Genomic DNA, 22,542 nt, shown 5'->3' with positions numbered 1-22,542 from the left:
TCATTTAGAGTCGTTTATAAAATTGTATATATTTAGATGAGCTATTTATATAATTAATATTGAAAAATAGTATATCATTGTTAAATTTTCTACAGCATAATTTTAATATCCAACGGTAAATAATGTGTGTTATAATGAACAGATTAAAGGATGTGTTGTCCCGCCACGGGGCTCGGGTGGCGCTACTGGAGCGACACTCGGCGCGACTTCACGATGACATGAGGAGGCTGTCCCGAGAACTGGACCATAAGGGGCTAGAACACACTAAGCTGGTTAGTGATATATGAGGCAGACCTGGAACATCACTTACAGAACAATTAATATATTAGAGGACATTCCTGATATTAAAACTGTGGTGCCATATAATGCGTCCCCAAATTATAATAATTCAATCATTTAAATTCATTATATATTTTAATGTATTCGTTTTATTTTTAAGAGAAACAATTTAGTGTCTAACTAATAGTAATAATAAAATGGCACAAAACTATATATTGGTATGATTTTTAATATTTTAGTTACCGACTAGCTGTGCCCGTGACTTTGCCCGCGTTCAATAAGCATAATTTAATTATGTATATTGTTAAATATAAACAATTATTCTAAAACAAGGTAGCATAAGTTAACCCTTTGACTGTAAAGTTCCGTCGTGATTAGTCCAGGCGTTTCGTATATTGATTTAAATAGTTTGACAAAAATAAAAACTATATATACATACTTATATACATTGTACATTCAGGTACATTTAGTAAGAAACGGTTGTCATAATATAACAAACAGACATTCCAATCGCGTTTATTAGTATAACTTCACAAAACCCATCATAGATGATTTCCTCTAATACAATATGATTGTTAATTCCAGCAAAGTCGGCTGAAGACGTCGATGCTGAACGTATCCGGCGGCGATAAGGAGGTGAAGGCTCGTCGGGAGGCGTGGCGCAAGCTGCGGGTGGAGGAGGCTCTCATGAGGCTGAGGGTGGCGCACGCGACCCGCGGCCTGTACGGCCTCAACGACACCGCTTACACACTGGACGACCAGAGGCTGCAGCTCGAGGCTGTAGGGTTACCATCATTACATATTCAACACTTAACTCTATAACTATATAGTTGTATTGAATACATTTTAGTACCTTTGAAGTACCAGTACCTCTGTAGTACCAGTACCTCTGTAGTACCAGTACCTCTGTAGTACCAGTACCTCTGTAGTACCAGTACCTCTGTAGTACCAGTACCTCTGTAGTACCAGTACCTCTGTAGTACCAGTACCTCTGTAGTACCAGTACCTCTGTAGTACCAGTACCTCTGTAGTACCAGTACCTCTGTAGTACCAGTACCTCTGTAGTACCAGTACCTCTGTAGTACCAGTACCTCTGTAGTACCAGTACCTCTGTAGTACCAGTACCTCTGTAGTACCAGTACCTCTGTAGTACCAGTACCTCTGTAGTACCAGTACCTCTGTAGTACCAGTACCTCTGTAGTACCAGTACCTCTGTAGTACCAGTACCTCTGTAGTACCAGTACCTCTGTAGTACCAGTACCTCTGTAGTACCAGTACCTCTGTAGTACCAGTACCTCTGTAGTACCAGTACCTCTGTAGTACCAGTACCTCTGTAGTACCAGTACCTCTGTAGTACCAGTACCTCTGTAGTACCAGTACCTCTGTAGTACCAGTACCTCTGTAGTACCAGTACCTCTGTAGTACCAGTACCTCTGTAGTACCAGTACCTCTGTAGTACCAGTACCTCTGTAGTACCAGTACCTCTGTAGTACCAGTACCTCTGTAGTACCAGTACCTCTGTAGTACCAGTACCTCTGTAGTACCAGTACCTCTGTAGTACCAGTACCTCTGTAGTACCAGTACCTCTGTAGTACCAGTACCTCTGTAGTACCAGTGTACCTTTCGATTATTTTAATCAGTAGTTAGTGTCTGTTAAAGTCAAGTAAATTCGAAAAACACAATTTTTATAAAATCGAATCGTTAAAATGAGCAATCCATATTATATTCTAATGGGCTTATCCAGACACTCGACATCCCTTAATTTTTCATGCTAGCTCCATGTCCTTAAATTTCCATCTTTAAATCCTGCTTGGACTGATATATTTGCTAAGTAATAACACTATTTTTAAGAATTATGATTTAAGAATTGATCCTGTATATTCCACAATATTATTTTCGTAGTCACACATATATAAAATTCACAATTATTCGTATATTATACAGGTGAAAACTAAACCACAATTGTCAAAATGCCATTTCTAATATTATAACTAGCAACATTGACGTTAATTCGGCTGTATACCTTAGAATCGAATTTATTTCGAATTAATTATGACAGTTGATTAGACAATCGTTTTACTAGCAACACATCATAATTCCAGTTTATATAAGGACTCGTATCCAAGCCGAAAAAACATTTACAAAAAAAAACACCAATCAGTTTTTAAACAGTACTTCTGTACACTACTTAACTCTGATGACATAATTCACGCATACATACAACAGAATAAATATTTATTAAATGTGATTTTTCTTCTGGTTAATTTTAATAAAGGCCATGAACGAGAGACTGGTGGAAATCGCAGCTCGTCGTGACATGTTCGCTGTACAAAGACGAGCGTTGTTAGAGGACTGCGGACGACTGAAGAGTGATATACGAGAAAGGGAACAAAGAATAGAGCAGCTTATCAAGAGGTAACTGTGGGTTAAAGGTCATTTGTATGGAGAAATGGTAATTAATAATGTTATTACTATGCCAGATATGACATCTTCATCGCATCCCTGGGTAAGGACGAATCGGGCCAACAAATGTCTGTCACATTCTTCAAGATTAAGGTATGATCATACGAAACGATAAATCGTCTAAAAGTTATACGAATAAGGGAAATATTAAGTTGCATCTGCACAAATTATGGTAAAAATGCAATCACTGTCTCAATTGACTTTGTCGAACTGTTAAATTTTTTTGTAATATAACACTTAGAAATTCTCAAATTATCTAGAAAACTACTTCAATATGAATATGGTTCTTAGTACAAGCATTCAATAAACCTTGAAGGTATTAATTTAATAATCAATTGTTATTTATTTATCTTGTCTTGATAAGTTCGCAGCGGAGCGTGCGGAGTTACGCGAGCGTGGCGCGGCGCTGGATGCTGACATTGGGAGACGAGAGAAAGACATCTCCGCGCTAGAGGCCACGCTGAGGGTCGTGCATGCAGCGCACAGGCACTTCCTACACAATGTGGCGCCACTAGCTGATGATAGTAAGAACTCACACATACAAACATAAAACACTGCTAGCAATGTGTGCATGTGTGGGTGTGTCCCGAACGATACGAGGGACTCACACAAACTAATAAATACAGTCTCACGTAAATACATAGTGATACTGTCAGAAATTATAAATGATATCACAGACTTTTATAGTATATTTAAAAAATATAAGATGTTATGAAAATAAAAATTTCAGATTTTTTTTTATTAATATGTGTTTGTGATTTTAGACTTTATATTTTATTTATAGCCCCGGAAATGGAGGAAGTGGCTGATCTCAACACTACGTATTACGCCAAAAGGGATGAACTAAAAAAACTTAATGCTAGAATCGCTGAATCTGAACAAGCCGTCTCAGAGCTCAGTTCCCGTCTGACAATGCTTAGCGATAAGTGCAAGCAGTTAACAGCCAGAGAGTAAACACAAAATAAATTATTCACTTAATATAATAACACCATATTGTGGCCTTAAATCTCTTGATGTCTTTTAATCTTTATACTTACAGATCAGATTGTGAGAGTGAGTTGGAGAGTGTTAGAGATAGATTGGAAAAACAAGAGGGTCGGCTGCAAAAGGCACATGAAATCGTTAAGACGAACGCGCGCAGAGCCAAGAGACTGGTAGAGGGTGCGGATGATTGGCGAATATTTCAGGTATCATAATTGTATTAAAATTATAAGACAAATAATCCTTTCTAAAAAGACGATACGTAAATATTTATTGATTTAAATTAAATGTTCACTATAATAAACAATCCCAATTACCAATTTCCAGCTATCACTCTGGGTGCGTAACTACGGTGAGGCGGCATACAACGCGCTCGTGTCCCTGTCTGATGTGGTGGGGGGATCTGACGCAGCGTCACAGTTCGCCGCCATGTTGGCAGCGAAGAGGATTCACACGCTTCTAGCGCCACACCAGAGACGACTTGATACTATAGTGCAAAAGTGAGAAATAATGAAACGTACCTTACGGAACCATCTCGTTTATGTTGGTGTCAGGCGACTATAGCTTAGTGTTACAAGTGGCGCCATCCGTGCCGTACTCATTATAATATACTGTAATCCTTAGAATTATTTCTATGACTGATCATAATTAATTATAATACTGAACCATTGTAATTTTGTATAGACAAAATTTAGGTATTTGATAACTATAACACTGGCACATTGTAGGACGTAACTGAAGTAACGCTCAATATTATAAAACGAGACTGAACTGCATCTCGAACATGAGATCTATGAGCTTTTTAAGATATAGCCATAACAGATTGTAACCACATCATATCTGTGTTATGGGAGTCATGCGAAAATATATTATCATATTTAAATATTTCTTACAGTGATATAACTGTGAGGAATTTAATACCAATTCAATTAAATTGTTTTAATTAACACCTTGCTGAATATTAACGGGAAAATATCAACTTTTACTATAGTCTCTATAAAGAAAAATAACATAGGCATTGTTATGTTTTCAGAATGATAGCTGATGCCCAATCCGCAGCGAAGGAACGGCCTGCTGTAGTTGAAGGTACAATTAAAGTCAATACCTTATTAGTTTTGACTACAAACAAGTACAATTTTTAAATAAAAGGGATTATGTTAAAACTTTATAAAAAAATCTGTTAATGAACTAAAATATATAACAGTGGAAACAATAGCTTTTGATAATATTAGCTATTATTAATAAAAAAAAAAGTACGTGCCAACTTATAATGATCAGCTTCAAAACTTTTTAGCATCGGTTAAAAACAATAACATGTTTGTATTTAAGAGAGCGTATTCTCTTCGTCCGCCACGTCGAGCGGCAGCGGTGTGAGCGTCGCCACGGGACACACGCGGCGGCTCGCAGCATTCAGGCGAATGTTAGCGCCGAAAGTGCAAGAGCACGCGGTTAGTGCGAAAGACAACGAGTCCATAACAATTTACATACATTGAAGTACAGTCACGCAAACAAAAGAAATTAATTCACTATATACTAATTAACTTAACTACTAATTTGCCTACGTAATTACTTGCTAATAACTGTGATTTGTCTTTCAGTTGATTGATGACATTCGCGAACAAGGTAAATTGTATTTAAAATATTTTGCAATGAAAATTATTTTACATATTAAAAAAATTCATTGAATGTGTAAAGTAAACAAATAGATTGAAAAATAAAACGCGTATTAGATCAATCTGTTTGTTATACTATAATTATATATTTTGTATAGCTCGCCGATCTTCAATATCTCTGCGGGTGGTGACTCTCGGAATGGCAACATCAGAGCCCCAACAACTCCCGGCTGTGGTTCCCCGACGGTCGCTGAGATAAATACTCTGCCATCAATTTATATGAAACATCTCATGATATGATGATGTATTCTGATCTGTGTTTTAGGACGAAAGACTGAGATTTCCTAACCATAATTGAATTCGAGTAATATTGTACTTGCGACAATATATATTTAAATTTTTGAATTTAACTCATTATCTGAAATAAATTTATTTTTATTCTGCTGTGTTTTTTTTTAATGTCTAAATGACATATTCAATTTTTTTTTAATATATAGCATTTTGGATAAAGGTTTTCATTATTCGACCACCCCTATATATTACTATTGGAAAGCTATAACATATCTAGGTACACATTTTAAAACTGCTCTTTATATCCAACTATCTAGAATTTATAAATCCTAGTCAATGTGATGTTAAACTAAAATACATGAATGATAATAATATATTTTTTATTTGTTTGATGAATATTATGATTGTTTTATGTAATTTATGGTGACGATGTTTGATATCGTTCGGGAGATTTCTAGATTTCTTAACAGTTTGAAGCACTGACGTTCTACACGATCACGACGATCAAGTCACGTACATAGAAAGTATTGAATAATGTGTATTATGTTTTAAGATTAATAGACGAGTATCATTAAAAAATTAATCGTGCGTGGAGTCCCTCCGCGCGGAAGAAGTGAAACTTCTTAATGTTTGAATGAAAATAGGAAGGAGTAGGTATTCATTTTGAAGAAATTTTAGTATATCTTTAAGAAAAACTTTATTAACATTTCAGCGCCACGTATTCCCTCTTGCTCTGTCTATTTTAACCCCCCCCCCCCCTTCAGAGCGTTAAACGTTTAATGCATCCTTGTTGGAAGAAGTTTCACTTCAAAAACAAAGAAATAGATATGAGGAACTAGTAAGGACTCATCGGAAGTAATATTTAGTAATGTTGTATAATGTCGTCGAAGACGACGAATGAGATAGTTCTGATTATTTATTTCACAACTAAAGCTTTCAAAGATTCTTTGAAATTGTTAAAAGTATGTAATATGTAAAATTGAATTTTATGTATGTTTTGAAGAAAATATTGTAACCTTAAAAAAGGAGATAATTGAAAATATGTAACTTCCATTTCATTGTTTATTACAATTTATTTAAACATTCCAAAATTCTTAAAACCAATGGATTCACAATACATGAAATGTTATCTTCTAAACACAAATTTCTTTTATGAGCAACAAAGAATAATACATTTGTTGGTAGGGAACATAATTATTGTCAAATCATTAAGATGCATTTGATTATATGTGTAAATTTTATCATAGACACTCACATTAAACGTATAAATGTATCTACAGATATATTCTAAAAGGGGAATGTCCTAAAAATGTTACCATCTCCAAAGTTGTATTTCGTGTGTAAATACCCTACAGATATATTCTGAAGGCACAAGGACTTTGAAATGTCTGGGTTAAAAGTTTGGAAACCCATTAAGGATGCTAATACTAAGAAGTTATACTACTGATATTATATAACCTACTGTATCTAATTATACCACGTTGTCATGACATTCAATATTCACATCAAAAGTAACTATCTTTGTATCCAATAGTACGTAGTGCATAAATATTACAGAAAGTTTTGCATAATGTACTCCTTATACATGTGACTAATAGGCCAACATAAGTAAATTGCAACAAATTAGGGCCATTTGAAATTGGGGCGACACCATGTGTTCTAAATTTAACTATCTTTACATGCTTTGATAAATAAAATCACATATAAATAGAATGCCTAAATATAAATTAATTGATAGAAAATTAAATTAAAATCATTTAATCCAGTAAATTTAAGATATAATAAAAAAAAAAATACTTAAAGTCAAGAAAATTACTTGGAAGTTTTCAAAGAAAAATATGAAAATATACACAGAATTATTTGCTCACACATAAATTACAGTCACAAAATATACATACACACTTAAACATCAATTTAATACAAACCACACATTTTGTTATTTAATTTTTTTTTAGTCTTTATAAAAGAAATAAATAAACTAATAGTTTTAAATTACCTACTTTACTCTAACACAATAAAACAACATGCTATTAAATTTACAAATTTATACTAAAATTTAGCTACTCGACAAGGATGATGTAGTGGCTGGAATAAGAACTACCGAGGCCAAATAACATGGGAATCTCAATAGTGAGAAGACCATGTCTAGCCCTGGTGTGCTCATTACCCTTAGCGCAACATGCACAACGACATTTCACTTCACTTTGCCAAATTGGTCTTTCACTAATTTGAAACAGCATTAGAATATCAAAGCGTCATAAATCAGGGAAACGTAATGGATCTTCTACATAGTCTTCAGGTATCACAAACAACTCATCCGGAATATTATCACGAAATTCAAATTTTTGAAATGTAATTTTTGCAGTTACAGTTGGGAGGATGGGTATGTCTATTTTGACTGGAAAACCCTTTGGCAGTTTCATTGCTACAAATTGACGTAATTTTGCAAAGTGTTTAAAAGGTGCTATGACTTCAAGCACATTTAGCAGCATATCAACACTCAGAGGAAAATCATCGCTCATAGCAATTGTGGCTCGGAAATTCCTGGATGATTCTTTGTACACAAGCTCCCTTCCTAGACCGGGGTACTCTCCAGGGGATGATGATATGTATGTTTCCCAGTCAATGCTACTCTCAGGCGGGGGGTTCAGAGATGCTCTTCTCACTGGCTCACCATTGGTGTCCAAGTTTTGTGTGTTACCCTTAGTTAAACTTTCTATAATTGCTTTATTTTTTTGCAAATCATCAGTTGATAAATGTTCTCTTCTCTTTCGTGACTCTAAAACGAGGCCTGAAATAGTGTAAATATTACTTTTATATAAGCCAGCAACAGTCTCCTTCCTGTCCTCACGAAAGATCCAACCCGACTGAGCTCTAGAAAATGAGATGCCTTTGGTTGACATTTGTGCAGCAAGTATATCACTTGACATAAGCAAGTCCACTTCATCCTCTATTTCATTTTCTGTTTCCTCATAGCGGACATGTTGGTACACTTTGACCTTGTTATCCAGAACTGTTAGTGACTGACTTGGAGGTTTATCACCTTTAAAAATAAATGACACATCCCCTCTTTCCCATTTCATATCAGTAAAGTCTACTAGTGTTGTATCCAATCTAATACCAGAACCCGATTTGTAAATTTTGCATACATCAGATGGCAATATTCTGGACACAAGCGGTACCCAAGAATGAAAGTCCCATTTTAATTCCATATAAAAGTTCTGTATTTGTGACAAAGCCCTTATAAGATCTGGTCTTCTGACTTCCATCTGTTCACGAGCTTGCTGTTTCAGTTTGCGTACCAGAGAGGATATAGTTTGGCGATCGCCATAGCTGATGGCCTCTGCAAGAGGGGACCATCCTGCAAGGTTTTTAACCTTTACCGGCGCACCATGAGCTAACAAAAGTTGCACGCATTCTTTGCGACCTAGCATAACAGCAAGGTGCAGTGCTGTGTTTCCATGTTTATCTTTTCTTGTCACATCATTGAACCTTAGTAAAGACGACAATTTTCGCACGTCTCCCATAAAAACACATTCGTGAAGTGGATAAACTTCATTTTCGCTGCTACATATCAATTCAGACATTTCGTTTGTGTTTTTACACCATCACTTTAACTAAATATAACACTCAATTATAAAACACAAATACTGATTTTCTAATCAATAAGATAAGATTACAATAAAAAACAGCACTTCCAATTTTAACATTTTTTTCTAGTCATGATTAAACGTTTTTCCGACGAAATTAGAAAATCATTAAGTAAACTTTTTAATTTAGAATAAAAACAACATAGTTATATATTATATCAGTATTGAATTAATTAAATCTATTAAACAAATCGAAGTAACGATTGCAAAAGATTGGCTGACAGCGACATATGTGATATGACGTTTTGATCAATTTAATATTGACATTTGTTAGCGGTGTTCATGTGGAAAACAAAATTAAAAAAAATCCAAACATGCTCTCTTAACCATCCTTATTAATCTCATGTCAAGCAATTTAGCTACTTTTTAAATTTGTTTATTTTAAGAAAATATTTTCCCAAATAGGTTAATTTTTCACCACTTCATGTTCAATTTAAATATGCTAAAATCACTCCTTACTAAAATAAATATATACTTAGACACGGATAACTTTTTTTCTAACTTTGGATTAGTAGGTTAGCTAAAATTATAAGCTATAAGATATATAAGTTATTAAAATTAGAAAAGATATATATTGTGGTAAATATCGGTATCATGTATTTTTCTAATTTTATTTTGATTTTACGATGCTTTACGCCTCGTCAGTGTTTTAATGACTTAAAGTGGATCAATACTGACAACGTTTGTCGTATTAAAAAGTATAAAAAGCTTTTAATTGTTGTCACATTTTATTTTATTCGTATTTATTTGTAACTGTAAAAATTCAGAAGACAAAAAAAAAATTATTATACACAAAGAAAAAACTCAATTGTAATAAAAAATTTAGTTTGTTCAATAAATCCAGTATAAAGCTGCGCAGCATGGATAACAAGATTCACCCTCTTATGATTGATAAACCTTAAATACATATGAACAAAAAAAAAAATTTCTACTAGCAGCACACTATCTACCAGCCAAAACAAAACTACCAACATTTATAAATCAACATATTTACTTAAGTTGGATTTGCATTACTAATATCGAAATATTTATTTAATATTTTTCAATTTTTATTTTCTAATCTACGGAAGTTCTTATTTTTGTTTCCTGTATGGTTTTAAAATAATCATTATTACCGAACGTTACTTTAATGAAAGTCATCACTAAATAATTGGACGCTAGATGGCGTTGAATTGCATAATTTTTTGTTTTCAAGCGTAGGTTGTGTCAATGGTAAGAAAATTGACAAATACGCGCAGAAGTAAAAGATTCTGTAGTGTTTAAATTTTAAAATGTTATTTGCGTGAATGTGCGTCAAGAACAGTTTAACTTATCTTTCATTTTTTAAATAGTATTTATAAAAAGATATCTCGAAAAATAGACAAGATTCCGGTTTAAAATAATTGCATTAAAGAAAATATTATTGGCTACTGCTTTTCAATTACTTAAAAAATATATTTATTGGTAATAGATATTTTAACAGCAGTGTTTTTATGATAACTCTATAATCATTTATATTTATTTGAATTGCCGGTGTTAGTGCGTAATGTTTTCCTGCTTCTGACTTTGTAAACAAAATAGAGTGATCATCAGGACCGTCATATGTAGAAACATCAATAACAAAGAACATGTAAGTATCAATTTTTTTATTCGTACCGTAGTATTTTTTGTGATATTATAGAAAGGTGCTGAGTAAGTATTTTAATGGTTGGAATCAGGAAGACTTGTAGATTATTGTGTGCATGAAATGTAATAATCATTAGAAATGAGAAATCATTAAAAGAATGTTATGCAAACATACTTAAATTGAATATTAATGCTTAAAATGTAGCAGCCTACAAATAAAATACATACAAGTATTATTTATTACAACTTATATTGATCTAAGACAACCCTAATTTAAATGTTAACTTATACATATTTTAATTTCAATATATTTAATTAAAATATGATCTTATTACCCTTAATATATATTAAATTGCCCTTTTCCACAATTGCATACATTTTACACTAAGATATGAGTACTCTTTTAAATTTAAATATTGGAACTATTGCAAAAGAAATACCTATTTGAAAATTTTATCTTAGTAATGTTTTAATTTATCCATCGAATCTATAGTTTATAAAAATATGTAGTATCTGTGACAAAAAAATATTAAATTTAACAAATTATTTCATTTTCTAATTTACATTTCCAAATATATACTTACTTATGCATATAAAAAGTGGTTTTTGAATGTGAAATTATGTTTAAGGAGATATTAGAAATATTTTATCATGTTTTTATATGTTATGTCAAGATTAGTTGTTATATACAAAACAATCATGATATAGGGCATGTGACTATCGGACATTAAGAGGAATTATTAGGTGTTATTTATGAATTGTAGTGTGAAGTTATAAGAGAAATTGTCTTTAAGATATAAATGGGTCGGTGTCACATCATTATACTTTGAGAACTCCCTTCATGTGACCTTCCATTTGCTCACCAGGAAAATGTGTATAGATATCTTGTTGTATGACTCGTCTAAGTATTTTTAAATGTAACAAATATGCAACATTCATGTCCTACAGTCCACCTCACAGATGGCTTATTTACACCTCTTCTGGTCTAAAATTCCTATTGGTCGAAGTTCAATTCAGTACAATTATATTGAATACATGATCTACCCAATCAATAGACCATCTCTATATCATTGAATAAAAGTTTAAATAGAAAAAATGGTTTCATTGAATTTAAATGACATCACAGTTGTTGAAAACTTGTGTAAAGAATGTTTCAGAAGTATATCTAACAATAAAAATTCATATGCAGTTGTTATTGAAGACAGTCATATAATATTGGCTTACCATCGTTATCAGGTTTCGTGACCAAAGTTATTTAATACACTATGGTTAAAGAAGCAGCAAATAAATTCTATATACCAGATGTTGACATAACTATCTTTTTATAACATTAATTTTATGCATATGATAATTTCATGTGTCAGTTAGTGGATTTTTTTTTCTCAGTTTATGTACGAACTTCTTTTTATTCATCAAAACTAAAGTTCCGTGTAACAGATGGTTGATGTTTTAAGTGGAAAAAAAAAACAAACACCAGCTTCCAAACAGATGTCCGTCATGTTGCAGATAACGGTTTATTTCTGTTGACTGATAATACATTGCTTTGATAAAAAAAATTTAATGAAATCAACCATATCACAAAGATGTTTTTATTTTTGTTACTTACTAATGTTTTTAAATATTATCTCGTTAATATGTTCGAATGAAATCATCATCGAATGGGATATTCAATGTGAAAAAAAAATATGCATTGGTGAACAAATTTTTAGTATCGTTTTGTGAAGTAAATTTTATTGTCTGACAACATGTTTTGTATATAGTATTCGAGGTTCAGTTTCAGTGTTGATTTTTAATGTTCAGCATTAATTCCAGTAATGTCCTAAAAAATGGTAGAAGCCAGTATTTATAGTTATCAAAGAAAAGTTGATATTTAAATGTTGCCAATACAAAATTCCAGTGGTTTAGTATAGTAATTAATTATAATCAGTTATAGAAATAATTGTATATTTTAATTAATATGGCACCGATGGAGTCCCTTATAACAGTATGTTAATATATCAGGTTTGATGCATGGTATAAGAAAAACTCTACAAACTGTACTCTGAATGAGATCTAAGACTTTCGCGAGTATTATTCAGCAAAAGTAACCGAAACGTCGGGATTATGTAATTTAAAATAATGAAATCCGCGTAGTATATCCGAAAATATATTAGTTTCATTTATGAAACTGTACTCTGAATGTTTTATTTTATATTGATTTTAAATATTTTAATAAATAATCAACTACAGTTTTATATTTTGTAAATTTCTTATGCATTCCTTGGTATTTGATGTTAATTTTTAGTAAATTTTAGCTTCATTTGGTATCTTATATCTATATATTTGTGTATATGAGATTAATTTTTTGTTAATCTGAAAGTTCGTTATTATTATTAATTATTTGTAAAAAAAATATTACTTTAAATTTTTATGGAATGAAAGAAACATTTTTATTTCGCTCGATTCATTTATTTTGGTCAAGTTTAGTGTATTGGTCTACAAAAATATTTAATATTGTAATTAATATTTTAGTATATAAACTAATAAGAAACGAGAAAAAATTGGGCTATCGGTTCAAGTGTAATAATAAAAATACACATAATCTGACGATATCGCAATACCGACACTTAATCAAAAACACTGTCGAGTACTATTGGATGAAGTAGATAAGTTCAGTGATTGGATGGTCCCATTACGGACAAAAACCAAATAAATGTCACTGCCTGTGTGTGTCTGTCTCGGTAGGTGGAATACAAGTAATACCTCATACGATCCGGGATTATCGTTGGGCGGTCAATGTGTTTTTACGATTACGGAAAAAGCTCCTTTTAAATTCCTCGGTCGTAAGATAGCTTAAACGATCTCAACAAGCTAGATAACCCAATCGATCAGTAACGTCAAAAAAGTTTGAATCTGCTGTAATTACCTAATATCACGTCCGAATTGGCTTTTCTTCGTCTATGATTTTAATAAAACACTTTTGTCAAAGTTAGTTGCAAGCGTCACAAAGATGTTGAAGTTGTGGCTCAGGCTCGCACTTTGGGCTGATTCATGAGCTTTATTTATTCAGGGATCGCGTTAGTTTTGAGTTGAATTTAAAAAGGCTCTATAAAAACCTAAGATTTTCCAAGAGACATATCTTGGGGAAATCCCATGATGTCGTTTTTACATCACTCCCAAAAGATGCCCCAGAGCTAGAGTCAAAACTTCAATTCCATAAACAGTTTATGATAGGAGCACAAAGTAACAGAGTAGGGTAAAGATCAACTAAGAAGGTCAATGATACGGATAAATTAGTGTTTTAATCGGCAAGACGAGAATTCTATAAAAATATTAGATCCAAACAATGAGTTTAGTACTACAAAACGAGTGGGTCCACATTGGAGATTATTGCCTCCCATTCGTGCGTTCCAGGTGACACTCCAAGATCAGAGTAATTTAGTAAGATGGGAGTACCGAAAAAACGAGCGACAGTTGGAACTGCTAAGCATTTGCTGGTGAGACGTAGGATACTCCTGGAAAGCAATCAACACTCGTGACGTCACGATAGGGTTTTAGAAATCATACGTGAAGCGGTTATTCTTTCGGTAACTAGAGTACAAAAAGAAATCACCGCAAACGAGCGATCAATAATTTTTTGAGAGAAGGCATTAGGGCTACAAAATCAAACGTCAACCCTTAAAGCGGCCTCGGATTGGACTATAATGATGTATACTTATGAGTAATAATATAAAATAACAGAGGATATTTGTGCGTTGGTGTCCAGACCAGACATTTCTGTATTCATAATTTTAAAGCGTGTTGTGTTAATAGATCTAACCGTCCCTTGGGAAACCAACATTCCCAAAAAGACTATGCCATCAAGGTCAATAAATATAACGCGCTCACCAACGAATTTACCAATAATAGGTTCGTCGTAAATTCAATATGGTTGCAAACAAAATGTCTGATTTAATACCACTTTTTCGTTTTTAAAAGACATTTGTATCGTCAGCATTTCTGACGTCAGAAATTTTTTAGTTCTTGACTGTCGTCAGCCTCTGCGGCTTTTGAAGGACACCACGTAAACCTTTCTACGAATCCTTTCAATCGAAAAAGTCTGATCTTTGCCATGATTCGAGCGAGAATGTTTTTAATTTGTACCATCGCCCCGATTTATATCAACCAACACTCATTGTTGCCACTGCACTTACACGGGTGGCTACGCAGGTGGTTATGTAGGTGACACCTGACATTTTTGACCATCCATAATTAGGTCAATAAAAGCTATTCGCTCCTATACATATTTTTTTTGCAATTCCTTCTATATGGATATGATAGGATAGGAGTTTACTTGAAGGTAGCAGTGAAAAACGAAAATAATGAAAGTTGAAATTTTAAGTTAGTGTTTCATTGAAAAAAAAAGATGAAAATTTCTTTCTATGGTCAGTCAGTCACTCGCATAGTTACAAATGCTATTTAGTTACATGCTGATTTATTTTATACTTTGTCCATAAAATAGTTTTAGTGTCTTATCAATGGGTACTCTATATTCATTAAAATGGTGATTTACACTATACAACACTAATAATAATACGAAACCCATAAATAACTGAGACCCATAGGATTATTTTGTAGAGTTTAGGACAATACCCACGTCGTTTCTATCTTTTGTTTTTATTTCGGGTTAGTAATTTGTTTATATACTTAATCAAAGCCTATTTCGTAAAACTGCACACAAAAGTATAAATCATAAATGACAGTGCTTCATGCATATTTTTAATAACCAATATTATTTAATGTATTTTTTCTTATTCTGTGCATCGAGCACCTCATATGGTGCCTTCTGTGAAAAGAGGTATTGAACCGACTACCGACACCGAATGGGTCAAGGTTTTTTCTTCAAAAAACGTTAAGTGATTCTTCACTAGGTGATTTCGACCTCAATCATTCTTACAAAATTTTGCTTGTATCCCACAAATCGCCTAATTTAATTAATTTCACGTCTAATTTTGATATTTATTTAAATTGTAAAAAATAAGTGGTTTGTACCGTGATATAAGAATAACTTACAGATGTTAATGTACGCTTTAAATATTGATAGAAATAAGCTGTTTTATGAAAAAAAAAAGTATTGACGAACAGTATTTTTCATGTTGACAGTGTTCCAAAAAAAAACTGATATTGGTATTAATAATGAGGTCATATTCAAAATTATCCCTTAATAGATTATTTTCTGACATAACTCGAAACTAGTGATATTCTTATTTTTTATGTAGATTAGATTAGATTGAAGAATATCACATTACAATTTGCTCATATATATATATTATATGTGTGTTTATATTCACGCTTTGATTTAGTGTTTCCTGTACATACATATATCAGAAAAATGTCATACATCTCTAGATACAGTAAATGTCGGTTACGACTCATCATTCGTGGTGTGACATCAGAAATGACATTGAATTTTATTTCGTTACATAATCGAATTTATCTTTGAGTTTTTTATTAGGTCAATAAGAGAAATTTCCTATTGAGACTTCTATTTAACGACGGTCGAGTGTTTGATATTCTTTAAATGCTAACGTCTACGAGTCGTCGTGTGTGTGGAGATGAGTTGAAGGGTTGGTAGCGCTCGTCCGTCATGCGCCGACTACACTACACAGTGCGCCCGTGGGTTACGGCCCCGCTGTTTCTCTTTCCCACAACTTCAGTTGCACGTTACCAGCCCTCGGAGCGGACGTGTGTGAGATGCTGTTATAACCACCGTCAGCGGTCCCATGCTAATAAAGCACATTGGTTCGTTGCATCGATGCATGGACCACATTAGATGCTTCCGCACCTCATCTCTCATTAAACATAAGGAGGATGTCTCTTGTCATTGTTTCTTTTTATTATTTCAGTTCAGTTTAATCATCGAATCGTCATTACATAACTATCACTTAGTATTGTTTAGAATCATCTGAATGTGTTTTTCGTTGTCACAATTTAGGGTTCATAATGCAATGATATAGATATAGCTGTACTGTTTGGGAGATGTTACATTAGTCTGTAGATGAGCGTTTGTCATTATGATTTCAAATAGGATTTTAATGTGCTATATTATATGAAACTTGTGTTTCAATTATGAAAAAGTGATAAAAAATTTAATTACAAATAAAAAAATTATGATAGATATTTTTTTATTTCATAAATCAAAAGAAACGTTAATTCTTTATTGTTAATCCATTGACTTATGTATGTATATATGCTAAATTATTGTCGGTATGTATTAAGACCTAAAGGATTCTAAAATTCGTTCCTCAACCGGGAGTCATTCGCTGTTGGATACGTATAAATGCAAAAGCTGTCTACATTCCGTAATGTAGTTCAAGCTTTTAGTTTTTTATTTGTTTCCCCTTTCGTTCGTATCACGAAGCAAAAGCGAGGCTTACTTGCATCTATATATATTATTGTTTCAAGATTTAAAATAATTAAAGATAATGTCATCAATTATCGCTATTATTATTAGTTAGAGGTGTGTTTATGTCGTTGAGAGATATCCTGTTCTGGCACAAAGACCAGGAAATTGTCTCGTACACGATCACATAGTTACGTTACACAAAGTTTATTATTCATTAAGCGACAACGCCGTATTACATATCAAGAGATCAGGTGATGTCTTAACCGTTGCATACGTATATTGAATAGATATATATTATAGGATGTTTTGTTGTATTGAGATTTGTTTTTAAAAGAGTGTGCGGGGGAGCGTGTAGAGCTCGTTGCCAAGGTTACAGGGGTGGGTGCGATCAGCTGGTGTTACGTAAAGCACTGCTGCGGGGGCTGAGGTTAGGGCCGATCGATAAATGCTTACGACCGCCTCCGTCGCCCGGTACACAATGCTCTCACTGGCTCTGATGTACATTAGTCTTCACTGTCACCGCTACACAGATACGCTCAATGAATTCTATTTAGCCATAAATTTAAAATCCATCAAATTTTTTGTTATATTGGATTTCGTTTTTGTTCTGAATATAACATAAAAAAGTATGAGATGATAATAAATATAAAACGTTGAAATGTGTCTCATTTGCATCTCGTTCGAATGTAATATTGATTTGTTGAATTGTTGATTTGATTGAAATATGATCACCGTTAGTTTGTGATACGTTTCAAGCATGAAATTCTAAAGCCTGTACTCAATAGAGAGGAGCAAGTTTATACACTGACAATAGGATTGGTCTAAAGTGGCGATATTATCCCGTACAGTGGCCTGGATAACCTTGATAGTTTGAGCATTTCCTCCCAGCTAGCGAATAAGTCAGTGTGCCCTATGATTTACTCAACAGGATAATACGTGTCTTCCCTTCGGTGTATTTTACATTCGATGTTTCTTCCCCAATGTCTATGTAACATAATATCTTATTAAGGAAATTTAAATGATATTAATAATTGTATAATAATTTAATATCTACATTTACCTTTATTGTTTCATAGATAACAATAAATGCATTGTTATGAATGACATCGAACAAAAATAAACAACATGCAAATAACTCGTAATATTCCAGTCAGATGAGAATTATATTTTATATAATAACTATGATTATAATATTAAATTTTAAAATATATGAAATTCAGATTTAGATAAATTTAAAAGAAGACGTGTCATTTGCCAGTGGGCTTTAAGATAAATCATCTAACACTCCACTTTAAATACTGCTGAATCAAAGATATGGTATACAAAAAGAAATTTTATAGAAATTATATGTCATTCGTATATAGAATTTAGTTTAAGTGTTTTTGCGAATATTTAAAATTTTAACTAAACTAAATTACATCGAGAGTAATGGTAGTAAACTAAATAATATAACTTTTTATCGTTTTACTGTTTTGTTTACTTTTGATGTTCGTGTTAGTGGGTGGAGTCTCAACTGCTTTAAACCATTGATTTGTGTTTATAATATTTGCAAAGTTAGTTTTGTCGATAAATTAACTTATAACGTGTGGATTATCAGAATCACTTTAATTTGAATTAGGAATTTTTTTTAAAAACAATATTTAAAGTAAATTCTCTAGGTTATGATTGATTATTTAAAAAAAAATCATACAAATTGAGATACAAATTTTTTGAAGTCGGTTAAAGATAACCAATATTAACTATATCATGCGCATTCGACAAGTATAATAAAAACCTATAAAATCTCCTTAGATGTATTAATTTTTTTTTAATATTCTATTTAAATAGACTTCGATATTGCTTTTAACGTGAAATTTCATTTTTGATAATTATTTCCGTAACGAAATGCCGTTACGTGATTAATGACTGGACACGCATGTCATTAATTACTAGCTATATAATATTTTATGAGTATATAAATATTGATATCATATAAAAAATATTAAATATCACACTCAGAATTCACGTCACAGATAAGATAATAATATTATAACTATATGTAGTTAATTATTATTTAGTATCGACAGAATTTTATCACACAATAATGAAGCTTGTTCTGATTACAGAATGTCGTAAATGTATGCATCTTAAACATTCCTATCAAACAACTTAATGATATGTCAACTATAAGTAACTTGAACGACTTTTTTAATGTTTGCAATCTATTTATATATTTCATTGTTTTATGAGAATTCAATATCAATAAAGAGAATTATTAAGTAGGTAGTTAGATATGAATGAATGATTTCAAAAGATTGAGATTATAAAGAAGAAATACATCATCGATAATAAAAAACACAGCAGATAAGATTTGAATCTAAAAAATGCTGTAAATAATGTTAGGAGTGTTAATCCGGCAAAGTCAGAACTGGTTTTGCATATTGAATAAAGTTTTATGTAGTCCTCAAGCCAATGGGTGCTTGAGATTTAATATTACGTCATTAATATATTTGTGTTTATGTTAGAACCGGTATACGTAGTTATATAAGCGCCTGTTGGAATGTGTGAAGGTTCGAAAATGCAACTTTGCTATTAATTTTATAAGGATTATGATCAGTAAACGCGTATTATTATTTTCATTCACGCTTTTCATTATCACCGAAACAGTTTTTGCCATTATTTTTCAAACTTCAACTATGCTTATCTGTATACGCTTTCTATTTATATTGTTTTTTGTGGCTTAGCTTATTATTTATGTGGCTTGGGTGGTCTATTGTGTTGCAGCGTGTTCTAATGGTGCTTGGCGATTCAGTGGTATATTAATGTGAGAGCCGATGTGATAGTGGCCGCTCCTCCTAATACTGGCATGTCATCACCCGGGCGAGCGCCCTCCGGCGCAGTCCCTCCTGGCGCGGGTACGTTGCCCCCCGGCCCGGGACCCTCCCGCCAGCGCTCTCTCAAGGACCGTCTAAAAGATGGCATCACCGGACCATTCCACTGGCAGTGAGTCCTCATTCTTTTATTAGCATAACATTCGCAGATTCTCTCCGGTTCCGCAAGACTCTGACAACCCTGGATGTTTCTACATTGCATGATAGTTTAAGTAAGCTTTCTTATTTCTTGAACAACCTGTCTCTTTCATTGCACCTTGTACGTTCTAAAAACACAGCTTTCGCATATCTAAATTGTTGTAATTTAAAATTTAGTTATTGTTAAAGAGCGTAACGTGATAATTCTATCGTCATGTCTTGAAATATCAGTGACATTATTGCGTATTTTGCATTATCGCGTTACTTGTGATAATGGAAAAAAAAGGAAATCTTGGTTTATTGGTTACACGTTTATTACGATAAAGGAATTGAAAAATAGTTCTGTAAATGAATGTAACTCGTAAACAACTAACTAGCAACTGTGCTGTGTGCAATCGATACGACGTTAAAACTTTCTCATTTGCATTTTCTACTTTTACTGGATGCTCCATATCCTGTTATAAAAGCGTTACGTAATTTGATCTGTGTACGCCGACGGGAAAAGATATAAATACAAAAATGGAGAAACATTGCCGCAATGAAAATATGTATATAGTCATTTATATATATATAACGATAAATATTGTTCAGACATACGAGTATGTTACATATGTCTGTTTTAAGAAATATACGATAAAGTCATATCTACTAATTTATTTCCTAAAAATTGTATTAAGAATTTTGAAAACGAAGTAATTTAAAACAATTTCAATTCTTCATTTGATATGTGAACATTTTGATGAATGTTTTATTTAGAGGTGTAAATCAAATAATGGCATTTTATTTAACTTGGTTTAAGTTGTGTGAACTAACTACTATTGTTGTTGTCGAAGCATGAGCCAAGAAGTTGTCATATGTTAGAATGTACCGACGCAAATATTTACACGTATATAATGTTTTTTACATACATTTTGAAATTATTTTGAAATACTTTGAAATTTTCATATCTCTGGAACCATTTACCGGATATCCCTTATTTATTTTAATTAAAAACACGACCCAGCCATAAAGTGTGCAAAATTATTAAGTGTCGAGCACTTTTTGACTACAAATTTTATGACATTACACACTGTAGGCGATAATAATTATGATGGAATATTTTTAGGTTCGCTGTCAGACATAAAAGTAAATTACGATAGATTAAACTCGCTGTAACTCAAATGGTCTAACTAGATTTTATTGTTTAACCACAGCAAATGCTGCTAGTGCCTTTGTATTTCGTATAATGTTAAAATACGTAAACATTTTGCTCGTACGAAAATTTTGCAGGATTATATGCATAATCGCATTTGAGATTCCACGTTAGTTTCTAGAATGTTATAAATTCTGTGTCCTTTCTTATGACGTTGGATTCTCTGATACAATTAATATGATAATTCCATTCCACATTCCAGTAAGCTACGTATTTCCAAAAGTAGGCTAGTGGGGTATGTGGATATGGCTGGAGTTAGGCCTGCAGTGCCATTTGTTGTTAGTACCGTCGTTCTAGCCGCCTCGCCTATCACGCTGCTCGCTGTCATTGTTGCGACCCGTGTTCCGTACACGTTCAGCCTTGGCCGATATAAAATGTTTAGAGCCGCCCGCCACCATCTCTCCAACGGTAGGAGGCGGGCGATCACTCTCCATTGTTACTTTTGTATCATACAACATTATACGTATTTATATCACAAATGAGCTTCAAAAAAATATTACGTTGATTACTCTCGACAAATGCAGCGGTTTTTTAAACTTTATTAATATTTTTCTGAAGTATGAAATGAATTAAAATTATTTTGTTAATTAAATATATCTTTGTGATGTCTCTCTTAGATCCACATTGTTGACAAAAACATGTTTTAATATAAGACGTGTGCAAATTAAACTTAGTTGTTAGTGAATAATGAATATAATGAGCATTAATTAAAGTATTTACCTCACATGGCGTAATTCTCCCTCATCTGGTGAACAAACGGCTTGCGAAAGTGCAACTTGCATCCGACTGACGGCAGATTTGTAATCATTCTCAACATTTCACAAGCGTTGATCGATCGTTGTTGCGTATTTATTGTCTCGTTATATATATATTTGTATATATACATTACTCATCGTTATACTGAGATCATTACCACAAAACGGTTACGAACGATCTAAAAGATATCATTGTTTTAGAACAAAGGATATTATAGACTAAATTTCTTTATATCTTCATGAAACGCTAATTTACTTACAACCATTAGATATGTTGTCATTGTTTCAAATATTATATTAATGCCTACTTACTAAAATCATGATATTCTTGGTTCTTGTAC

At 32.7% G+C, this 22,542-nt stretch overlaps 2 protein-coding genes and 1 long non-coding RNA gene across 3 annotated transcripts in view; 1 reads left to right on the top strand and 2 right to left on the bottom strand.

Moving 5' to 3' along the window:
* Nucleotides 1–5,777, top strand: part of LOC116767401 (coiled-coil domain-containing protein 39) — a 10,196-nt gene extending 4,419 nt beyond the window's left edge. Inside the window, exons 14-25 of the mRNA XM_032657705.2 lie at nt 143–272; nt 865–1,059; nt 2,555–2,694; nt 2,760–2,835; nt 3,107–3,266; nt 3,527–3,692; nt 3,782–3,929; nt 4,051–4,223; nt 4,757–4,809; nt 5,053–5,171; nt 5,322–5,346; nt 5,495–5,777. Coding sequence (XP_032513596.2) covers nt 143–272; nt 865–1,059; nt 2,555–2,694; nt 2,760–2,835; nt 3,107–3,266; nt 3,527–3,692; nt 3,782–3,929; nt 4,051–4,223; nt 4,757–4,809; nt 5,053–5,171; nt 5,322–5,346; nt 5,495–5,595 — 1,486 coding nt within the window. The 3' untranslated portion in view covers nt 5,596–5,777. The remainder of the gene's footprint in view (nt 1–142; nt 273–864; nt 1,060–2,554; nt 2,695–2,759; nt 2,836–3,106; nt 3,267–3,526; nt 3,693–3,781; nt 3,930–4,050; nt 4,224–4,756; nt 4,810–5,052; nt 5,172–5,321; nt 5,347–5,494) is intronic.
* On the bottom strand, nt 780–22,542 carry LOC133320035 (uncharacterized). The gene is made up of 4 exons (XR_009753495.1): nt 22,462–22,542; nt 22,167–22,380; nt 4,041–4,210; nt 780–1,057 (listed from the first exon to the last, which is right to left on the bottom strand). It is a non-coding gene; the product is annotated as an uncharacterized LOC133320035 (long non-coding RNA).
* LOC116767494 (ankyrin repeat domain-containing protein 13C) lies at nt 6,686–9,518 on the bottom strand. Its single transcript, XM_032657835.2, has one exon. The coding sequence runs from the start codon at nt 9,212–9,214 to the stop codon at nt 7,883–7,885; it is 1,332 nt and encodes a 443-aa protein (XP_032513726.1). The 5' UTR covers nt 9,215–9,518; the 3' UTR covers nt 6,686–7,882.

Source organism: Danaus plexippus (assembly GCF_018135715.1).
Source record: "Danaus plexippus chromosome 3 unlocalized genomic scaffold, MEX_DaPlex mxdp_25, whole genome shotgun sequence".
NCBI classification, from domain to species: Eukaryota; Metazoa; Arthropoda; class Insecta; order Lepidoptera; family Nymphalidae; genus Danaus; species Danaus plexippus.
The sequence above is the reverse complement of the archived record's forward strand: the minus strand, read 5'-3'. Positions and strand labels throughout refer to the sequence as shown.

What these genes read in the sequence shown, in the direction of transcription:
- LOC116767494 (XM_032657835.2), bottom strand. Translation starts at nt 9,214, where the DNA reads ATGTCTGAATTGATATGTAGCAGCGAAAATGAAGTTTATCCACTTCAC.